This window comes from Lethenteron reissneri, chromosome 37 (genome assembly GCF_015708825.2).
Source record: "Lethenteron reissneri isolate LAM-NWPU_2019-01 chromosome 37, ASM1570882v1, whole genome shotgun sequence".
NCBI lineage: Eukaryota > Metazoa > Chordata > Hyperoartia > Petromyzontiformes > Petromyzontidae > Lethenteron > Lethenteron reissneri.
Window position 1 is genome coordinate 7,720,968 of NC_083815.1, and position 19,289 is coordinate 7,740,256.

At 46.2% G+C, this 19,289-nt stretch overlaps 1 protein-coding gene across 1 annotated transcript in view; it reads left to right on the forward strand.

The window, feature by feature from the left end:
* LOC133351526 (leucine-rich repeat-containing G-protein coupled receptor 4-like) overlaps nucleotides 1-19,289 on the forward strand; it is a 94,248-nt gene that overhangs the window by 31,618 nt on the left and 43,341 nt on the right. Inside the window, 1 exon segment of the mRNA XM_061566808.1 lies at nucleotides 12,389-12,460. Coding sequence (XP_061422792.1) covers nucleotides 12,389-12,460 — 72 coding nt within the window.

Genomic DNA, 19,289 nt, shown 5'->3' on the forward strand with positions numbered 1-19,289 from the left:
AAGCATAGGGCTATCCACAACATCCCCTTATGCTGTTGCAAATCTCACAGGTGCTCGCGAATAGCATTTGCTCCTAAAAGTTCTTTTTTTTGTACAACGGAGTTTTACATATGCGCGTGCATGTGCGATACATACATACTTACATGTGCCTGCATGTGGCTAAGTTCTGCAAGCTAAGTCCATTGTGTTTGTGGAGATGAATGTGGGGAGGCAGGGTTTTGAGCGACTTACCAAGACCATTGTGTCAATGAACTCCCAAGCAGCCTGATGGTATCCACGAGCACACAAAAGGGGCTGCATGAGATTCAGTTTCGGAGGAAGGAGCTGGTGTACGATTCAAGACATTAAACCAGCCGCTGAGCTCATGCCTCCGTGTTCCCGTGTTGGCACTTGCTCGCAGTGCAGACCTTATTTATACTCCTCACTGTGTGGGCAGTGGGAGGGCTCGTGTTGTTTTATTCTAAAACATGTACATATTAAAGGAGCTATTATAGTGCACGCGTAAGTTCTTAAACGTGAAGTAGTGTAGTAATAATTATTAAAATTTCTTATTGAATTTATAAAAAATAAAACTGTGTTCACGTAAATTATTAATTCATATCCTGTATATCCATCATAATCATCAGATGAATCCACCGAATTCCTCCTCCAGCATTGTATTGATTTTGTACATGTTTTTATCATAATTAACTTTTTTAGAGCTGTGGCCCCTTGAACATGCCAAAGGATCCCACCAAGTCTTTAGTTTTAAACGTTAGCGTTCCGATCTTTGAAAGTCCGATTTCAGATTTCGGCGAGCTTTAGAAACGACGACAGGACGCGCGAACGGATGGGACGCACAAGAACCCAGGTCACGTACGGAGAGATTAACCCACACGGCGGCACCACCCTCGCCGGGCTTCTGACCCGGAAGGTGACAGGGTCTCAATGGGCGACGCCATTTCAGACGAAGGCGCCCTTGCTGGAATCAGCAGGAGCTGATGTATCTCGCTGAGAGCACCGGCTCCGCGAGCCCGTCCCGCACAAACGCGACACAAGTTCCCACTGTGCGCCGCCGCTGCGTTTCCTCCCCGGGGCCTCCCGTCCGCGTTTTTTCGTCGCATTATGCACCGCCTTTGCCGCTTGGCAGACGCGCTTTGTTGAGACGCTCGCCGTTTCCAAATCAATGCCCCCCCCCCCCCCCCTTTGAGGATGATTGGCGTTCTTGACAGTTTGGCTTTCACTGTGCATTTGTGAATGCAGGTGCCTTAAGAGACGCATTGTAATTTTTTTCCCTTCGTCTCTTTTTTTCATTATTTACTTTATTTAATTTCCTTTTTTTTCGAGCTTGCAGCCATTCAAGTTGGCTTCTTTTTGTAGCAAGGCTTCTCAGTGAGCAGTGGAAGCCGATGCTACTGTTTTCAGCGCATATATATTAGCATGGATGCATGTGATTCCATTTTAGTGCATATCGAGTAAACACAGTCTGCTTACGTGCATACCATATTGTTGGTTTCATTTTTCTCCCCCCTGTTTAAGGCCTTTTACATCTTATTAATGGTCCATATGATGTGTCATTAGCATTATTGCCCATGATGTGTGTGTTCTTCTCTCGCAATACTTCCAAAACTCTGTCATTCTTCTTTGTGCACTTTCAATATTTTTATTTATTTACTAAACTAAAATTACTAAACAAATTTTTTTTTTATTTTAGCAGGTCAGGCCCACTTGAGCTATAGATCTCTGTTTCAGAAGCAACCTGGCCACCACAAATGACAGCTTGACAAATTGGCTCATCAAGTGGAGATTTATAGCAGCCAAATACTCTTAAGGACATTTTTCTAAACGCTTAGAGTTGGGGTCCACTCAGACTGGACATCTGTGAAAAAGAGCTGCATAGCTCATCGGTCAACTAGAGAATAAATGACGATTCTGGTTCCGAAATTTTGTTGCTTCTTTAGCGAACATTTCCACAACTTTGCTCATTATAATCTTGAGCCCAAATTTGCATACTTAATGTGAATGAAAATGCTATTATTTTATTAACTTAAATGTAGTCAAAATAATAATTAACGTCCCATAACTTTAGTAAAAAATGCAGTATTCATGTTTTTGTTATTTGTGCTTGTGCACTACTGCCAAAGCATGTATTGGTCACTGCATTGCACGTTTTCGGATGCACTTCTATGGCTGTCTGGAACGCACTCTTCCTTCCAATGTTAGGAAGCCACTGGAGCGATGCCCTTTTAAATCTAGATTGAAAACTAATTTCTTTAGAACTGCTTTTTGTAATGTAGTTTGTCCGTTCCCCGCACCTCCGATAAGCACGGTTGGCTACGTACGGTGCGAAAGACGTTCAACATACACACATACGTACATTGCGGGATAATTCGTTTTACGTGCTTAAAAGCAATTGGCTGATTTGTAGTGTTAACTTGCTGGGGTGAGGCATTAAATCTAAGCAGGTTCACATGCAGTTTAGCCACACTTAATGCGCACATTAATATTTGATGAGCAGAAGAATTTACATCCCGTTGTGGATCTACTGCCAGATGAAGGTCTCTCATGTATCGATCGCGGGGGCTGTTTGACCATACTTCACCACACTGGTCGGTGCATGTTGGTGGCGCTACTGTATGTGCCCAGGACCGGTTCAGATATCACTCGGGAATTAACTTGTGGCCGGTGATTGAACTCGGATCACTGGGTTTGTAGTGCACTAAACCTCGTCGCTCCCTCACAGTATTTAGCCGTGACATTTATTTTTATTTTAGATGCATCTGACTGGAAAGATTGTTTTTGCCCATATTTCACCACTCGTTATATTGGTTGGAGAAGTGGAGGAGGAGGAGGGGGGTACCAGGGGCAGCGTGGTGGGATTTGGAGGCGGGTGCCATGACCATTTTAGATTTTGCTCGTCCAGGCGCTGATAACAGGTACACGAACCTCTGCACCACCGATTGCCCTCAGCCCTAGTGTGTGCATAAGTAATTATCCAGGATACAGGATAGTGTCGGTGAAACTGTACCATGACTGATGTTAGCTTAGCTTTCATAAGAGTCCTGGGTGGCTGAAGGTCAATAGCCCGGACCAATACACCCCTGACTAGGGAGCTCAAATTTCTGCTGGTCTTAGCAAAACCCCTCGCGCTCATTCACCTGATTCATTCATTCATAATCTGTTTGCCAGGCTTGCTTTCTTAACTCCCATTCTAAGTTTGACTACCATATATCCTTTGCAGCTTGCTGCAAGCACCTAATTTTTGTTATGCTGACAAGTGAATATTTGAAATAATAATAATAATCATTCGTTATTTATTCAGGACATTCTAAACTGAGGCTTGGAACTATTTTCTGATTGATATGTTTATTTCCATAATGTTTATTTTCTGTATGTGGGTATGTGTGTGTGTGGGGAGAGGTGTGGGGAACGCCAATGTAGCGGTTCGCTCGCTGCGCTACGAACCCGGCGACCCGAGTTCGATTCCCGTTCACGGCCAACACCAGTGACGATTATCTGAACCGATCCTGGGCCTCCACTAGGTCGATTCAGCCTCAAATGAGTACCTGGTGCGGTGTGTAGTAAACATCGCCACTGTGGAGATAAAAGGCGGCCGGGCGTGGTGCTGGCCACCCACCCCCTCGTGTGCCGTGCCGGCCTTCACAGGTGCTCGCTAACAGCACTTGCCCCTACAGTCTGTTGCTTGGGCTATGGGGTGGGGTCTTGTGGGGAGATGTGGGTGGGGAACTAAACACTCAAAATCTACAGACATGTCAGCAGCCTGCTTGCTGTGCTGCTTTATATAATGCCAACCGATTGGTGTCAGTTATGTCGCAATATCCGACTGGTGAATTAGCTCATGTCTCAAAGTAGCAGTTATATAAATCATGTCGTGTTGATTTTGTAAATTTCACGTTCTTGAGATGTAAATCTGAAAGGTTTGCTATTGTTAAACCAAGTGTATTATTGGGTATTGGCCAAATCACCCAAACTGTGACTGATCTCATTACATCTCAGGAGCTAAGCAGGGTTAGGATAGTGTGGATGTCCTCGTAAGGTGACCGTTATGCATACAACAGGGTGTCGTAGGCTGTTTGTGATGCTCTTGTCAACAGAGAACATTGCAGAACAATCTGCACTGACCAGGAAAGTGAAGTATGGTCAAATAAGCCCAACGACTTGCATTGCATGGGGAGGCCCTAATGCAGGAGTTCGCATCTGCGAAAACAAGCTTTTTAGCTCATCTGATTCCTCCAGTCTCAACAAATATTCTGAGGAGTGGATTGATAAAGGGTCAAGCTGTACACGTTTGATCTGTTTTATATAGGACGCCTTCTAGCCCTGCAGGCATGTGTCTTGCGTACATAATCTGCACATGATCCACTGACTCCCCCTCCCACCCCCAGTTTGACAGATTACTGGCATGAACCACCGCCACCGCGGGGTGCTGCCACGCGTGGTGTGTGATTGTGAGCGCACTGGACTTGCAATCACAGCCGCTGGTTCAGGTCTCAGTTTCTTAAATCCCCCCCCCCCCGTCTCTCTTGTTACATCCAGCAGTATACATTGGTGCGTATTGTGGGGTGAAGTGTGGGCAGGTACTCCGAGCTCTTTCAAGATGTCTGGCCAAAATATCATCAAGAGGGACTCTCTGGGGCCCACCTCACCAGCAGTGGCAAGAGCTGTCACCACCGTCACTACACCCAAGATTTTCTATATTCACATCGGGGTGTATTCTCCTCTGTGCAAAAGCGCCTGTGTGGCGACGGAGGAGCACATACCGTATCGGCCGAAGCAGAACTGGTCTTGATAAAGTGCTTGAGGGACTTATTGCCACGAAATGCCTGCCAGCGTGTGAATCATTTACAGTGCGCGTGCATGCCCTGCCATCAATTATTTGCCTGCTACTCGCTTCGCATATTTTCTTTGGTCGGCTCGAGCTGATTGGTCGGTGGCAAAGGTGGTGCCAGAATCGAATTAAGGGTCGGGGGGTTCCGTCAGTCGCCTGGAATCCTGCGGCGAAGGTGCAAATGTGACTGACGCTTGAGTGGATGGCAGTTTGAAGTGGGGCGGGGGAAGATGTGTGGCAACAATATAGCTGACGCTTTATTGAGAGTGTGCCTTTCAAAACAGCTGGGGGTTATCATTCTGATCCCACCCCGTTTTATCAATCATTGTCATTCACTTCATCGGCACCATCATACCGTGTCTATCCACTGCTGGATGCAAAGCCTCCCCACGCCATCATTATCATAATTATCCCTCACGCTTGTGATGAAACAATCCAGTTCAATCTTGCACATTATCTGCCCTCATTGCTCCGTCTCCTCGATTGTCGTACTTTTGGGCACATTCTCTCCTTGGGCTGCCATGCTGTCACGAACTTCACCCATCGGCCATTATCCCTGTCGGTGATGATGCGTCCTGCTCTAGCCCACTGACTGCATTTCAAGTCAATACGATGTCACTAATTTACATTTGTTTCCTCATCCGTGTGTTCCTCTCATCCGTCTCTTGGAGTAATTTCAAGCATGCAACAGTGCGTGCCTCTTTGCACTCTTTCAGCTTTTTGTTCCATGTTCTTTCATTTTTAGGATCCGTGTTATATTGCATGAGTCGACAGATGCCACCAAAGACAACCCCGTATAGACTTTAATAGACTGTTGGGGCATTTGCTGTTAGCGAGCACCTATTAAGGCTGGAACGGTACACGAGGGGGTGGGTGGCCAGCATCACACCCTTTGTTCTCCCCAGTGGCGACGTTTACACACCGCACCAGGTATTAATTTGAGGCTGAGTCGACCTATGGAAGGCCCAGGACCGATTCAGATAATCGTCACTGGTGTTGGCCGTGAGCGGGAATCGAACCCAGGTCGCCAGGTTCGTAGCGCAGCATAGCGCTAACCGCGACACTACCGCTCCCCATCTACAGACGTCATGATACACACACCTAGGCTCTGCTAGCCTGTGTGTGTTTGTTGTCTGTTCACTTAACACAACCTATGTTGGTGAATAGCATCAAACAAATATTCCTTTTACATTGTGCTATGGTTGAAAAAGTTATTCGCCAAGCACAATGCTACGTTTCATTTCATCAACCAAATATAGTTTTCCAAATGTATACTCCACCTTATTCTTGTTATCTTCATACACCGCTGCTCAGGGAAACTTTCTAAATCCTTGTTTTCCTGCTCCAGTGAGCAATGGGTCGGCACCCATCATACTATATTACATTTACACAATTGTTTTTAGATTTGCGTGCGTTCCAGTCGTGGCCATTAAATACCTCGTTTGTGACTTGTGCAATATTCCTTAAGGACCCTGTCCTCGTTCTCTGCAATGTCGATGTTGTTGCTGCTGCTGCTGCGCTCACGCACCACCCACGGACGTCCCTTGTATTATAGCTGGGCAACTGGCGAAACGGGACCATTATCTTTATCACAAATAAAATAAACTTAAACCTTTAAACATCTCTTGTTTGTGGCCCTTAGCCAGTGTTGTAAGTCTCATGCCGCCTTGTTGGTGCCAAGCCAAAATGATCTTAAAATACAAATATACCATTGAGTCATCACTGGGTGGGCCATCATACTTAAGACCATTTTGCTTAAGGATTTATAAAATTTGCTTTTACGTTAACAATCGTCAAAAATATCTTCTTGTGATTCGAACAAGCGTGCATGCTCATCTTGCTAGACCCTGAGTTGGTGGAATAAATTACACATTCATATGGTGGTGGCCAGTTCCCCATAGGATGTGAACACTCTTGGCTCCTCGCAAAGTGTGGTATTCAAAGTGGATCTCTGGCCGCGACTTCCCCCCCCCCCCCCTGCCTCAACCCAGGATTTGAACTTATACATTTCCTGTCGTGAGTACATACAGCGCTCTAATCACAGTGCCACTGAATTTTGTGCCACAGGGCAATTCTGAAACCCTGCAATCGCATATGGTTTTTCAAAACCCTTGCAGGGTCTGATTGGGTTCTTAACAACTTGGACTTAATCACTCGCCGTATGAGCAAGGCTATGGATATGCTCCATAAGCCTGCCCATACAGTTTGTCGGTTTAACTGCAGTTGAGCACGCAGTCAACACACATGTGCACACCGAAGGGTACATAATCATAATGACAGTCTCTCTGTCTGCTGCTGGATGGACTCCTCTTACTAGGTCATTCATGGGGGTTGTTTGACCATACGTCACCGCGCTAGTCACCTTGATTTGGTGAAGAAGCAATATGATATAACATCTGTGTGAAAGAGCTTCACAACTCATCGAATTTCTCCAGCCTAAATAAAGATTCTGATTGTGATAAAATATTTGCATACATTAATAATTGATGATTTAGCATGGCAAAATATGCTCAAATAACTGCCATGACTCGCACGGCATGGAGAGGCCCTCATCCAGCAGCAGTGGATTCACAAAAGGACTACGTGTACACAACGAGCAACGAACAACAGCAGGTAAAGAACAGTTCTGGCTGTGGAGCAGAGTTGGCCTAGCCACACGGCGAGGCATTGCAACAGCTTGTGGATTTCGAGATAAATTTGTGAAGATGCCACGGGCTGCTGTTGCCTTGCAGATTCCCACTGCTCAAGGCAGGCTTGAGCTGCATCTCCGCTCATGAGCCGGTTCGCTGCCGTGCTTGCCGTGGCTTGCTTTACAGTCAAGAGCGCGTTTTCCCAGGGGTCTGCGCCGGCGAATCAATTAAGTCCCACGCAGGATTTTATTGGCTCTTTGACAGCGATTGCTATCTAATATTGATCGATTGTGGAATAATTCTACCCAAGTATCTGCTTGCTTGCCTACTAACTACATACCCTACGTGGTATAAAACTATGCATTGCTTAATTGATTTTAAATAAGAGGTACACAAATTTAATTGGTGATTGAAAAGAAAATATTTACAATATGGGGGCCTGTAGTTTGAGTCAATAGTCCGATATTTGACTCTTGTCAAATTTTTGTTCTGTTGCCGTTTTGTAGAGTGTTTGTGCCTTGAAATATTATGTAATCCTAGCATAAAACTTGCACCTAATTTGTATAAACTGTGGAAGTTATGAATTAATGGATTCACCGGATGGATGTATCGCAACTCCTTTGGATGTTAACTCCCTTAAAAAGAACATTGGGGTAATGCCCATGGCCATTGGTACCTCTGAGCCAATTATGTCAATTTCATATTCCTATACGTAAATATATTGATAATTTGCTATATAGGAACGGCATTCAGTTGTTTGACGCATAATATAATTTAATTACCACATGTGTCATTCATACCTTCTTTATAAGCCGCTAAATAGATGCATGGATTTTTTGCTTTGTTTTGACTGGATTAAATTGCGCGCAAAATCTTTTAAATCTCAACCCCGGACTAATGCAATAATGTTTAACGTCCCCCAGAATGTTTCCATTACAAGTATCTACACTTGCGTCCCGTCCGACACGGAGTTTTTTTTTAGTGCCAGTCGCTGAAACCTGACTCCACGCTAATTCACTGTAGGCTGCCGCTCCCTGAAAAGAATAAGCTGTCTCTTCCCATCACCCTACCCCCCACCACCGCCTGCTTCCTCCTCGACCCACAAACCCTGGCTCCAGCAAAACAGGTCCCCCCCCCCTCCTTCTCACTCCAATCCCTTCAATCGCAAGCCCCCCTTCTCTCCCCCTCGTGCACACACTCACACACACGCACTCGTACACACACGCACACACTCGCACACACACTCGCACACACTCGCACACACACTCGCACACACACATGCACACACTCTCACACACATGCACACACTCGCACACACGCACACACTCTCACACACACGCACACACTCTCACATACACGCACACACTCTCACACACGCACACACTCTCACACACACATGCTCTCACACACACGCACACCTCCCTCTCTCAACCCCCCCCTCCCATCTCTCTCTCTCCCTTTGGCCCGCAAGCACAACAAAGGGCCCTGTGTGTGTGTCTGTCCGTCGCCCTGTCCTGCCTGTCAATCGGTGATGGGGGGGGGGGCTCACAACACCAGCAAGCCTGCCTGCCGGCTACAACCCAAGATCTCTTTTCACTGCTCGGGCTACTAGGGCGGGGGGGAGATGGGGGGGTGTTCGTGTGCCCGGGCCCCGGTATTTGTCAATACGGGATTAAGCTCATCATTACAGAGGGGAGTGCAAGCTTTTGCCCATTTGGCCAGCCTACTATATGGGAGTCTAGTGTCCTCTCCATCGGGCAGGTAAAATAGTACTCGTGAAGCGAATTTTATATATATATCCATTGTGTGTTCTGGTTGTTTATGGTTGTTGTTGTTGTTTAGGCATGGATGTCCAGATGTTTCGTTTCACTTGCTTGGGAGGTTCTTAAGTATGTTTGTTGAACTCCTTTCACACTGTGTGTAGCCAACCGTGCTAATTGAAGTTGGGTGGTAAGGGCAACAAATGAAACGGCAAAAGCAGTAGCAATGAAATGATTTTTCAATATAGATTTAAAAGTGCATAGCGCCAGTGGCTTCCTAACGTCAGAAGGAAGAGTGTTCCAGACGGCTGCAGAAGCGCATCAGAAAGCGCGCAATGCAGCGACCGTCTTTACAGGGAATGATGTTCCGAGCACTTTGAGCAAAAACTTGAAACCTCTTGTGGAACTGAAGCCCCCCCCCCCCTCCTGCCAACTCTCGTGATTTAATATGCTCACTTAATTAATTTGCTTAAATTCCATTCGCAGGAATATCAATCTATAATGTGCAAATTGTGTGTTATCTATTTGCTGCCCTGCTTTCTATGCGCATCTTGTTTCTGTCCATAGAAAGAGAGTATTGTTGTTTTTTTTGGACGATACTGTGCAAAGAAATTGGGGAGGTTTTTCCAAGTCATTCCAAGTAGTGTGCAAGTATGAGTCCCAGGTCTGCCCAAGTGAGACCCAGGTCAGGGAGAGAGGCAAACTCGATTGTCGCCACTGAGCAAAATCGGGGAGTGAAACGTACCTGTCAGACGTTGCAGAATAAATATACCAACCGCCATGCCAACCGCAGACCAGCAGACATAATCGTGCGTGCATGCGTGGGTGCGTGCACGCGTGGGTGCGTGGATATTACCGTAGAGGGAAGCGTCGTTGATTTTGACAGTCAGAAAGGGATGAACTCTGCTAACTGCCGCCACAGCGCTGGGAGGTCCTGGGCACACAAAAAAAATGCGCGCGCCCTTAAGTCTTAGCCTGTGTTGCTTTGAGCCGAATGCAGGAGCAGGTGTGGCGTTGACAGATGAACAGTCGTCTGTACATAACTTCATGCACAGTGCGATACCAATTCATGCTTCTTTGATCTGCACTTAAACTGTAAGGAGATATAGTCGGAACCTTTTTTATCTTATTTATTTCAAACGTTTTTTTTCTTCCAATTCTTTCCGTCTCCTTTTTTCATTCCCACCGCATGTCCTAGTCTGTACAGTGTTGCAGCTCGGCTGCATCGCTGACTGATTACCGAATGAGCAAGCAAATGGACTCTGGCCAACAATGACAAATGCATTATCATGACGACGCTCGCACACATGCAGCACGCTGGAAAACAGGAATATTTTAAATGTGAGCAACGCTTAAAAAAAAAACCCAAAGGTATAATAATACAATGAATTGTTTTATGGACAAACGCCTCGCCGAGTCCTAAAACACTTTTTCAGGAGGGTCCTGCATTGAGATGTTTGGCCAGTGCCGCTAATTTAGGCAACCGGAATACTTAGAATAGCCACGTGTACGTCGGGATACCGCTCAAGCCTCCGCACGGATACATTCAGGAATCCATGACACTGTTGTGGTCTGCCGGTCACATGTTAGCCATAGCCCTTGCCTACAATACCCTGCTCTTCCCCAGGCAGTCTCCCATCCAGGCTCAGTGGGCCCATTCGGAGTGATTTTGGTTGCAGGAAAGATATGGGTTTAATAAATACGATAGAGCCGTCCTTTCGCCAAGACAAACATTCTTCAATATAATCAGTAGATACATGCAAGCTTGCTGGAACAAAAACAAACTCTGGTTTAGCCTCACAGTGTCCAGGCAATTGATGTGAGTGAGCACTAATATCCTGGTAGGGACCACTCACAACTGGCTGCCTTTGTCTCCCCAGTGTTGTTGTTGAGCGTGCTGCACTGGCTGAGTTGACCTAGGGGAATCCCAGCCCATGTTCACATAGCGTTTACCAAAACTGACACACACATTTGGAAAGTCAAGTATAAAGTCGGTGTATCTCACCGCTTGAAATAGCATAGGGCGGGCACTCCTCTTCACTGGTGGTCCTGAGCCAGTGGTGGACATTCCACATTCACGTTGCTGGGGCCAGTACCTAGAAAACAACCACCGTTCACATCTCTCAAAGTGGTAGAGCTACTCGTGTTATGAGCTGTTACAAAGGTTAAAATAAAAGGACGGTAATTGAGAGACGCAGAGCTTCCTACGCACCTGCGATGTGTGAATGCGCCAGCTGTGAGAATACCTGGTCGGGAAATGTGCAGGTGGTGATGTGTGAATGCACAAAGCATCATCCCATACCGCGTCTTGACCAAACATTACATCAGCGTGGGCTCCGAGGGCTCCCAGGGGCTCGCCAAGGGCGCTCGTTTTAACCCCGAGTCGTCTCAAAGGCGGTGGCGGCGAGCGAGCGACCACTTTGAGCAGCGATGAGTGACGTGCGGTGAGCACGGCGTCTTGAGTGCGTGAGCTTTACAATGGTTCTGTCCGCACGGGCAAATATCTCATGTGTGCAGCAGGTTCCATTTACGGACGTTGAGGATGGGGGGGGGGGGAGTTTGTTCAGTCCATTGTGTGGTTAGCATGTGGACATGTTTTTGGATGCAGTTGTTTGAATTGTGTATAGTACTATGGATAAAACAAGAAATGATGTGACCTCTCTCCCAATGTTGGGTTTATGGGTTTGTTAATGCACGAATGCATGCGTTGTCCAATGAATGCGATATGAAGGCGCATGTGATGTTATGGTGGTGCATGAGCCTTAAATACATTTGGGAGAAAAAAATTTCAACATTCAATGATATTCAGTAAAAGTTAATCTACATATTATATTGTTCTTTTGGAACTAGAAATATTCTGGTAATTGAAATATTACCGTTTATTGCATTATTTACCTGGCTGCACTGATAAGCGTGGTCAAGTATGGTCGAACATCCTCCATGACCATTGGATTGACAAAGGGCTGGAAATTATTACAATTATTTCATATCGTTAATACCGTTGTTTCGCTCCCTAAACGTGCAATGGTGAACATCATAGTGCTAGCAATAATAACGGATGTTTAAACTGTGATGTCGGCGTTGATCATGACTGACACATTTTACCTTGCGGACCAAAAAAACACCGTCCTAACCCTTGTCACTTTTTTTTATTGTGTCTTCTCAAACAGAGATCTCAGCATGAACAATCTGACCGACATCCCCGCTGGTGCCTTTCAGCAGCTGAAGTTACTGGAGGAACTGTAAGTGTGATTGAGTTACATTACACTGTACCTCGCACTGGGCGATGCACCCTATTGAGGCACAACGCCAGAAGTACATGACACACTTGTTTTGTGCGCAGCTGGCATTCGGTGCCGCGTGTCGCCCCGCTGTTAACATTTCAACGTTGTACACACTCGCTCGTAATCGTGTGTAATTACCACCCCCGTGTGCAAATGGAATCGCGCCGGGTTACAATCGCGGTCGTGTTTTATCGCTGGCTGCCGCTAGGCTCGGGAGATTCAGGTTTGCGAGTTCGACTACCAGCCTATAAGGATCGGTTCAGCCCATCATCCCTCCTAGGTTAAACTAAAAAAACTATACAATTTTTATTTGACAAAGTAAGGCCCACTAAGCTAAAAAGCTCTTTTTGAGAAGCAACCTGGCCAAAGATGACATCTCAACAAAGTGGTGTATCACGTGGACATTTATAGCAGCCAAAATCCTCTCAACGCATGTTTCTCTATATGTGTGGAGGGAAAAACTGGAGGACCTGAAGAAAAATCCATGTTACCAGTGGTGGGGGAGATAGACATGCAAACTCCAAATATACAGGCGTCAAGGTCGAGATTGAACCCACGATCTCGTGCGTAACAGCCCAGGGAGTTATCTCGCCACCGCAGCACCCAAGGTTAATAAAAATGAGAGCTCCTGTGTGCAAAATCTTATGGAGAGGTTGGTTCCCACCATAGTAATGTGGAATTTCCACTGTTGGCTCAGGGGCCACCAGTAGATATGAGCACCTGAATGATTGTTAAAGCAAATATGTATTTATATTGTATACAACGAGCTGTAAAACTGTTGTCTTTGGGGTGCGTCACCACCGCTTATTATAATACGATAATTATTTGTAAATACGTGGCTTTGGATAATTTTTCAAATTAAAATCACCTTCTTGCAGCAATACTCTACTGCGCAAGGTGTGTGTGTGTAGTGACTGACTCAGGGACACTAAGAGTAGGAGGCACTCTGCTTATTAACACGGCCTGACAGTAACACTTAGCAACTACGGTTCCTAGTCAGGACAGCTGGCAGACTGCCTGACTGGCAACGTCGCGATGGTGAAGGCGGTGACGGTGACGAAGACTCCAGCAGCACGACAGAAACGACAGCCCCGAGCTCCCCTCTCGGAGCCCCTCTTATACTGTCAGCGTGTCCTGGCTCCGCCCCGGCCACGCCCCCTGCTGGAACCTACTAGCAGGTTCTCGACGTGCCCCTTCCGTGACCTTTCCCCTACATCCCTCTCTCTGGTCTATCACGTGGCCTGCTGCCAGTCAGGGCTGCTGTAGCTGCAGATCCCCTTCACTGCCAGCAACAAGCGCTGTGCTGCTAAGTGACCGATTCTATGCCACTACACACGTATGCTAGTCCAGGTGTTTGTTGGCTCAACAGCAACTAAGAACATTTAACGCGGTGTTTAAATGTAAAGTACAGTGCGTGGAACTGCAGGTATCCGAGCCTGCCTCTTTTTGCATATAATCGCATGGTTAATCCTTTTTATGCATATAATCGCGTAATAATATACAATCACGGAATATAATTACCTCTTTGCGCATATAATCACACCATTTCATGCAACCAAACGTAGACCCGCCCTGCTGCCTTCCACAGTTTCGCCTTTAATTGCGCAAGCGCGCATTTTTGTTAATCGTTTTGGTTTGGCCGTCGGAGTCAATCGTCATCTGGGCCTCACCGTCATTTGAAAAGCGCCAAATCTCGCAGCATTGGATGGGAGGCTGTCTTGTTCCGCTGCTGTCATGCGGACAGAAAGCGAGGCACCACGGAGTAGTAAACTAAAAAGTTAAAGACGTTGTTCTGCTTTTAAACCCATCCACTTACCGGGGTCCAAATATCGCCTCTGGCTGCAGTGTGATATGGACGAAAAATCATTTATAATTGGAGTACAGTCAGCTGATGGGAATTTAACAAAAAACAAAACCTCAGGCCCTAATGTTTGCAAGAGGGAAATGTGTGTTTGCGGAAGCTTGCCTCGCCGAGCAAATTATATTTGTTCTTCGCTGCTAAAATAATCAAGGTACAATGAGTAAATGTGTTCGAAACTCTGGTTAAAGTTTGGGAGGCTGACTGATGCTCTACGTAGGGTTTTAATGGTCTGCTCTAGGTCACAAATTGCACCACAAAACACCCATCACTTGAATTAGTTTTTTCTCCAATGTTTGCCAAAGCCAAGTTTTTTGAGCACTTAATGCGAAACCACAATTTGGATGGAACTGATAATTCCATCTCATTATGTGTATTGAGAGGGGTGGAGGGGTGGCACAGTGGTTAACACACTGTGCCTCTGAACCTTGTGACCTGAGTTTCATTCCTGGCCACGGTTAACTTAAGTGGCAAGTAATATCTGAACTGGTCGTGGCCTCTCCCTTCGCCAACACATACCGACCAGTACAGTGAAGTATGGTCAAACAACCCCCTGACCAACAGTATCTGCAGGTCTCCTACGGTGGATTCACAAAATACTAATAATTATTATTATGACTGTTATTAACCAGGCATGTGGCTCTTTAGTAGCAAGTAGGTCGATGAGTTAACATTTTATTTAGGGGTTGACTCGGCGAATCATCACTCCCGGGGTTGTTAAAATAAGTACTACTTCATGTGTAAGTCAGCCGTGGGTTTTCTAAAGATAGATTCACTCCTCCAATAGCAAAGTGGAATTTCCAACAACGAATGGCTTTAACCAGGAGATGAATTACCGACGAGGTAGGACAACATTACGGCACATTGATTAAAGCCATGCAAAGTAAGCCAGTGAGACGGCAAAGTCATAATCAGAATATTTATTGACACTGGAGGAATCCGATGAGCTATAAAGCTCTTTTTTCCACAGATGTCCGGTAGTCCGTCGTCTTATGAGGGCGGCCACCGCTGCTGCCCTCCTCCGCAGCTGGCGCGCGGCGTGTGTGCCCCCGCCCCGTGCGGGTGCGGAACGCGAGCTGGCGCGCGGCTCGCATTGCTCGCCGCCCCGGGCGATCCCGGCTCCAGGCGCTCGCGGCTGAGCGGAGGTGCGGAGGTGCGGCCGGATGCCCGCCCGTCTCCGCTGGGCGTGGGTGCAGCGAGCCTCGTGTAATTGATGACGACTGCCGCTCGGTGACATGTTCTGCCGAGAGCACCGTCTCTCGGCGGCTGCGCGGGGCGCCTGTTAAGGGTCGCAGAGCTGACCTGCCGGGAGGGCTCGCGGAGCCAAGCGGAGGCATCGAGACGCGTGCGCAGCTGCCTGCCTCTGCAGCAGGGTTGGAGCATTTGGTCTCCTCTTTCCGTGGCTTTGGAACTCCCATCTTTCCTCTGGCTTTTAAACCGTGTGTAACCTGACTCGCTGTCACACTCGCCTACTTGTCCCCTGCCCTAGCTCTGTGTGTTGCTGGCTGCTTTGCATGATCTATGAAAAAGAGCTTCATGGCTCATCGGATTTCTTCAGTATAAATTAATATTCGGATTCTGATCAACTTTGGGCGATGGCAAAAGTGGTTCGTGCGCAGTGCTATGAGCCTGACAAACCCGAGTTTAATTCCCAGCAACGGCTCGCGTATGTGGAGAGTACCTCTGTTCACCAACCCACATTGACTGGTGCGGTGAAGGTTTGGTCACAAATTCTAGATTTGAAGTTTTTGTGACTGCAAGGGTCCATACTCTTTGGTTTTTTCGGTAAAGTCACGTAGGTAAGCAAAGAAGAAAATAAAATACATTTATTTTTTAAGAAGAAAATAAAATACATTTATTTTGTATTTTATTTTTTTACCTACGTGACTTTACCAAAAAAAACAAAGAGTATGGTCACAAAACCTATGGAACTTCATGCATGAATAACAGAAACTTGACCAAAAAGTATGCGGAGGCCTTCATCCAGCAGTAGATTTACAAAGGGCTTAAATATATATTTTTCAATATGTGACCTGGCTACAATTCAGCGATCACTCGTAAATGTCCAGGAATATTGCGAGGAAGCATTTTAATAGGACTTGCAATAACCTCTCTTCAAAGGCACTCACTGCTGTTGCCTATTAGCAATAATCTTGGGGATTGTAAATATTTCTTTAGGATTCTTCTGTGTCTCCGGTCTGCTATTGAAATGCATTTAAGATAGACATTCCATTTGGTTGTTTACTTTGCTCCAGGGTACCAGACTTGAAGACTCTCATGGTCAGATTAGTAGGAAAACCAGAAGGACAATAAATCAGTATAGACCAACACTCTAAGGCAGGGCCTTGTTAAAATTATATACGTAGAAATAAATAACAATGTAGTTGTCTGGAAGTGGTCATGACAGAGAGTCGTAAAATACGGACAACTATTGGAAGTTAATCAGGCCTCCTCGCTAGCCTCCTGTGGTTTATAATCCGTAATGAGCTGACGGAGATGGGATGATCTGGAATACTTTTAAGGAATTTTTTTTAGCGAGATCACTTCAAAGGAAGTCCATATCTATTCCCTGTCAAGTGCCTTCACAGCCCATTCAGTGCGAAAACTCATTTATCACATGCTCTTCATCCATTTCGTTCAACTTGTATTTTTCTCCCGTTCTTCCACCAGCCAAACGACACGTTCGGTTTCCTTGGAGTAGACTTTGCAATGAGAGATATCTGATTAACATCCTGCAAAGCCATCCCCCATCCATTGTGTTGCTTTATGTTGACCTACCGGGAGCCTCCTGCTTGCTTTCGGAGCTGTCTACAAACACGCTGCCCTGAAATGGCCAGCGCAAATTCCTTTCCCTTTGCCAGGGGCGACGTGCGGCTGCATGTTAGCCGGAGCCCAGCGTGATTGCAGGAGCTCCAGCTTCCAGGCATCCTGTTTACTCAGGATATGAACGCGGGGCTCGCAGGGCAGGCGGTGCAGTGCAATTAATCAGGAAGCAATTTGCTTTTTGGAAATTGGCAAATATTTTCAGTCACAGAAGATTGGCTGACCTTTCCCGCTTGTGTTCCTATAGCTTCCCCCCCCCCACCCGAGCCGATGCAGCCAACCGACTTGCACATATACATCCCACCCACCCGGCCTGCCTGCCCAGCCATCACAGCCTCTCTAATTGAATTTGGGCTTTGCCTGGTTAATTTTAATGGAATAAGCTGGCCGGTGTATAATTAGCAATGGTGATTGTTGTGTTTAACTGGGAACGGCTCCGCCGAGCTTCTGTTCTTTTCTCAGCCATGGATGTTTGGACAAATCCGTTTCGAGGGATGTTTATGAGTGGGAGGAAACAGGAGTGCCCGGAGAAAACCCACGGCCGATTTAGGGGGGGGGGGGGGGGGGGGGTAAACACTCAAATGTGGCACGTACTTGCTGTACTGCCTCCTCCAGGCACCGCCATGTTGACCTGGACACGCATGATTGTTCCATATCTCTGGGATACACCCCTCAAAGTTGCTGTTTTACAGTTTTTCACTTACAGAGTAAACATTCTATAAGTAAATTCACATAGATAGGTTCAAAGAAAATAATAAAAACCTACGACGTTTCGATCACAACACAAGTGTTCATCATCAGGAAGAGTGAGTGAACAATTGAGTTTCAAATACAGAAGGCACGCACCACACAATGTTACCTGAAGTAAACTGCAACATTTTATGCTTGTCAAATATTTCTAAATTATGTTACTATAATTCACACTCCTTTGCCAATCCACTGCTGGATGATGGCCTTCCCTATACCATATTACTAAGCGGTTTTTTTATGAATCCTCACACTGCTCAGTGTGGGTTGGTGAGGGGGAAACCCAGGACCGGTTCGGATAACATTCACCACGGATGGTAGCCATGGGCTCGGGTCCGAACTTGCCGGGTTCATATCGCAGTGCGCTAACCCCGATACCGCAGCCCCACCGGACTCCAGCTGTATTTGCCACACACACACACTCGGGAACTCGCCACCAAACAGGCAGCGGTAGAGTTGATGTTAGTGTGGGACCACGTTGGGCATTTTTGTTTGAGACCATGACAAAGTGTCTTTTTATTCGACCTTTGATGATTCACCCGAACGCTCTCCCCTCTCGCGATTAGATTCATCGTCATAATTCAAAACGTTTTGTTTACCTTTTCTGCCGGGAGTTTAGCAGCATGGTGTCATGTAGACCTAATTCTTATGAGGTATAACGAATGGTTCTTGAACGCATTGTTCGACACTTGTGTCTCGAGTCCTAGAATTGATTTTAATCAATGAATCTGCATCCTTACACCGATGCTGCTTTTCATGGTGTTCAACTATGTTTGGACTTAAGCAGCAATTGTGTAGCCCATCGCACCTCTTTCAGACGGCGTCGGGCTGAATTCACTTTGTGATATCATGGCTCTTGTTTGTGCTAAAATAATGATGTATAATTTATAGATGCTATATAATACAGTGGCTTGTAAAATGTAACTAAGCCCACCCAATTCACTTGGGTTTAATATTACCTTCCGGTTATTGTTGGAAAAGAAAAATGTGACATCCAGACATGTGAACTTTTGGTTTCAGCCTCTCCGTTTCAAGTGAGATCAGCTCGTCATTGTTGTGTGCTTTTTGCTTTCCTGGTCACATTGCAATAAATCCGACGACGGCCCACTGCACATGACCAAACAATCGCCCAGTGCCACATTGAACCTGTATTCATACGGTATGGTACAGGAGGTTATGTTTACTCATATCACTTACGTACGATGAAGAAGGACGATTACCCATAACGTTCCTTATTTTTCATTTTTTTTTCAATTTAAAGCCACAGTGCTATTGATGAGTGTGAGTATTTTTTTTTAAACATAAAGAGAAAACTACGTTTCATTTCAAAGCCTTTGAGCATCTCTCACCAATCTCAAG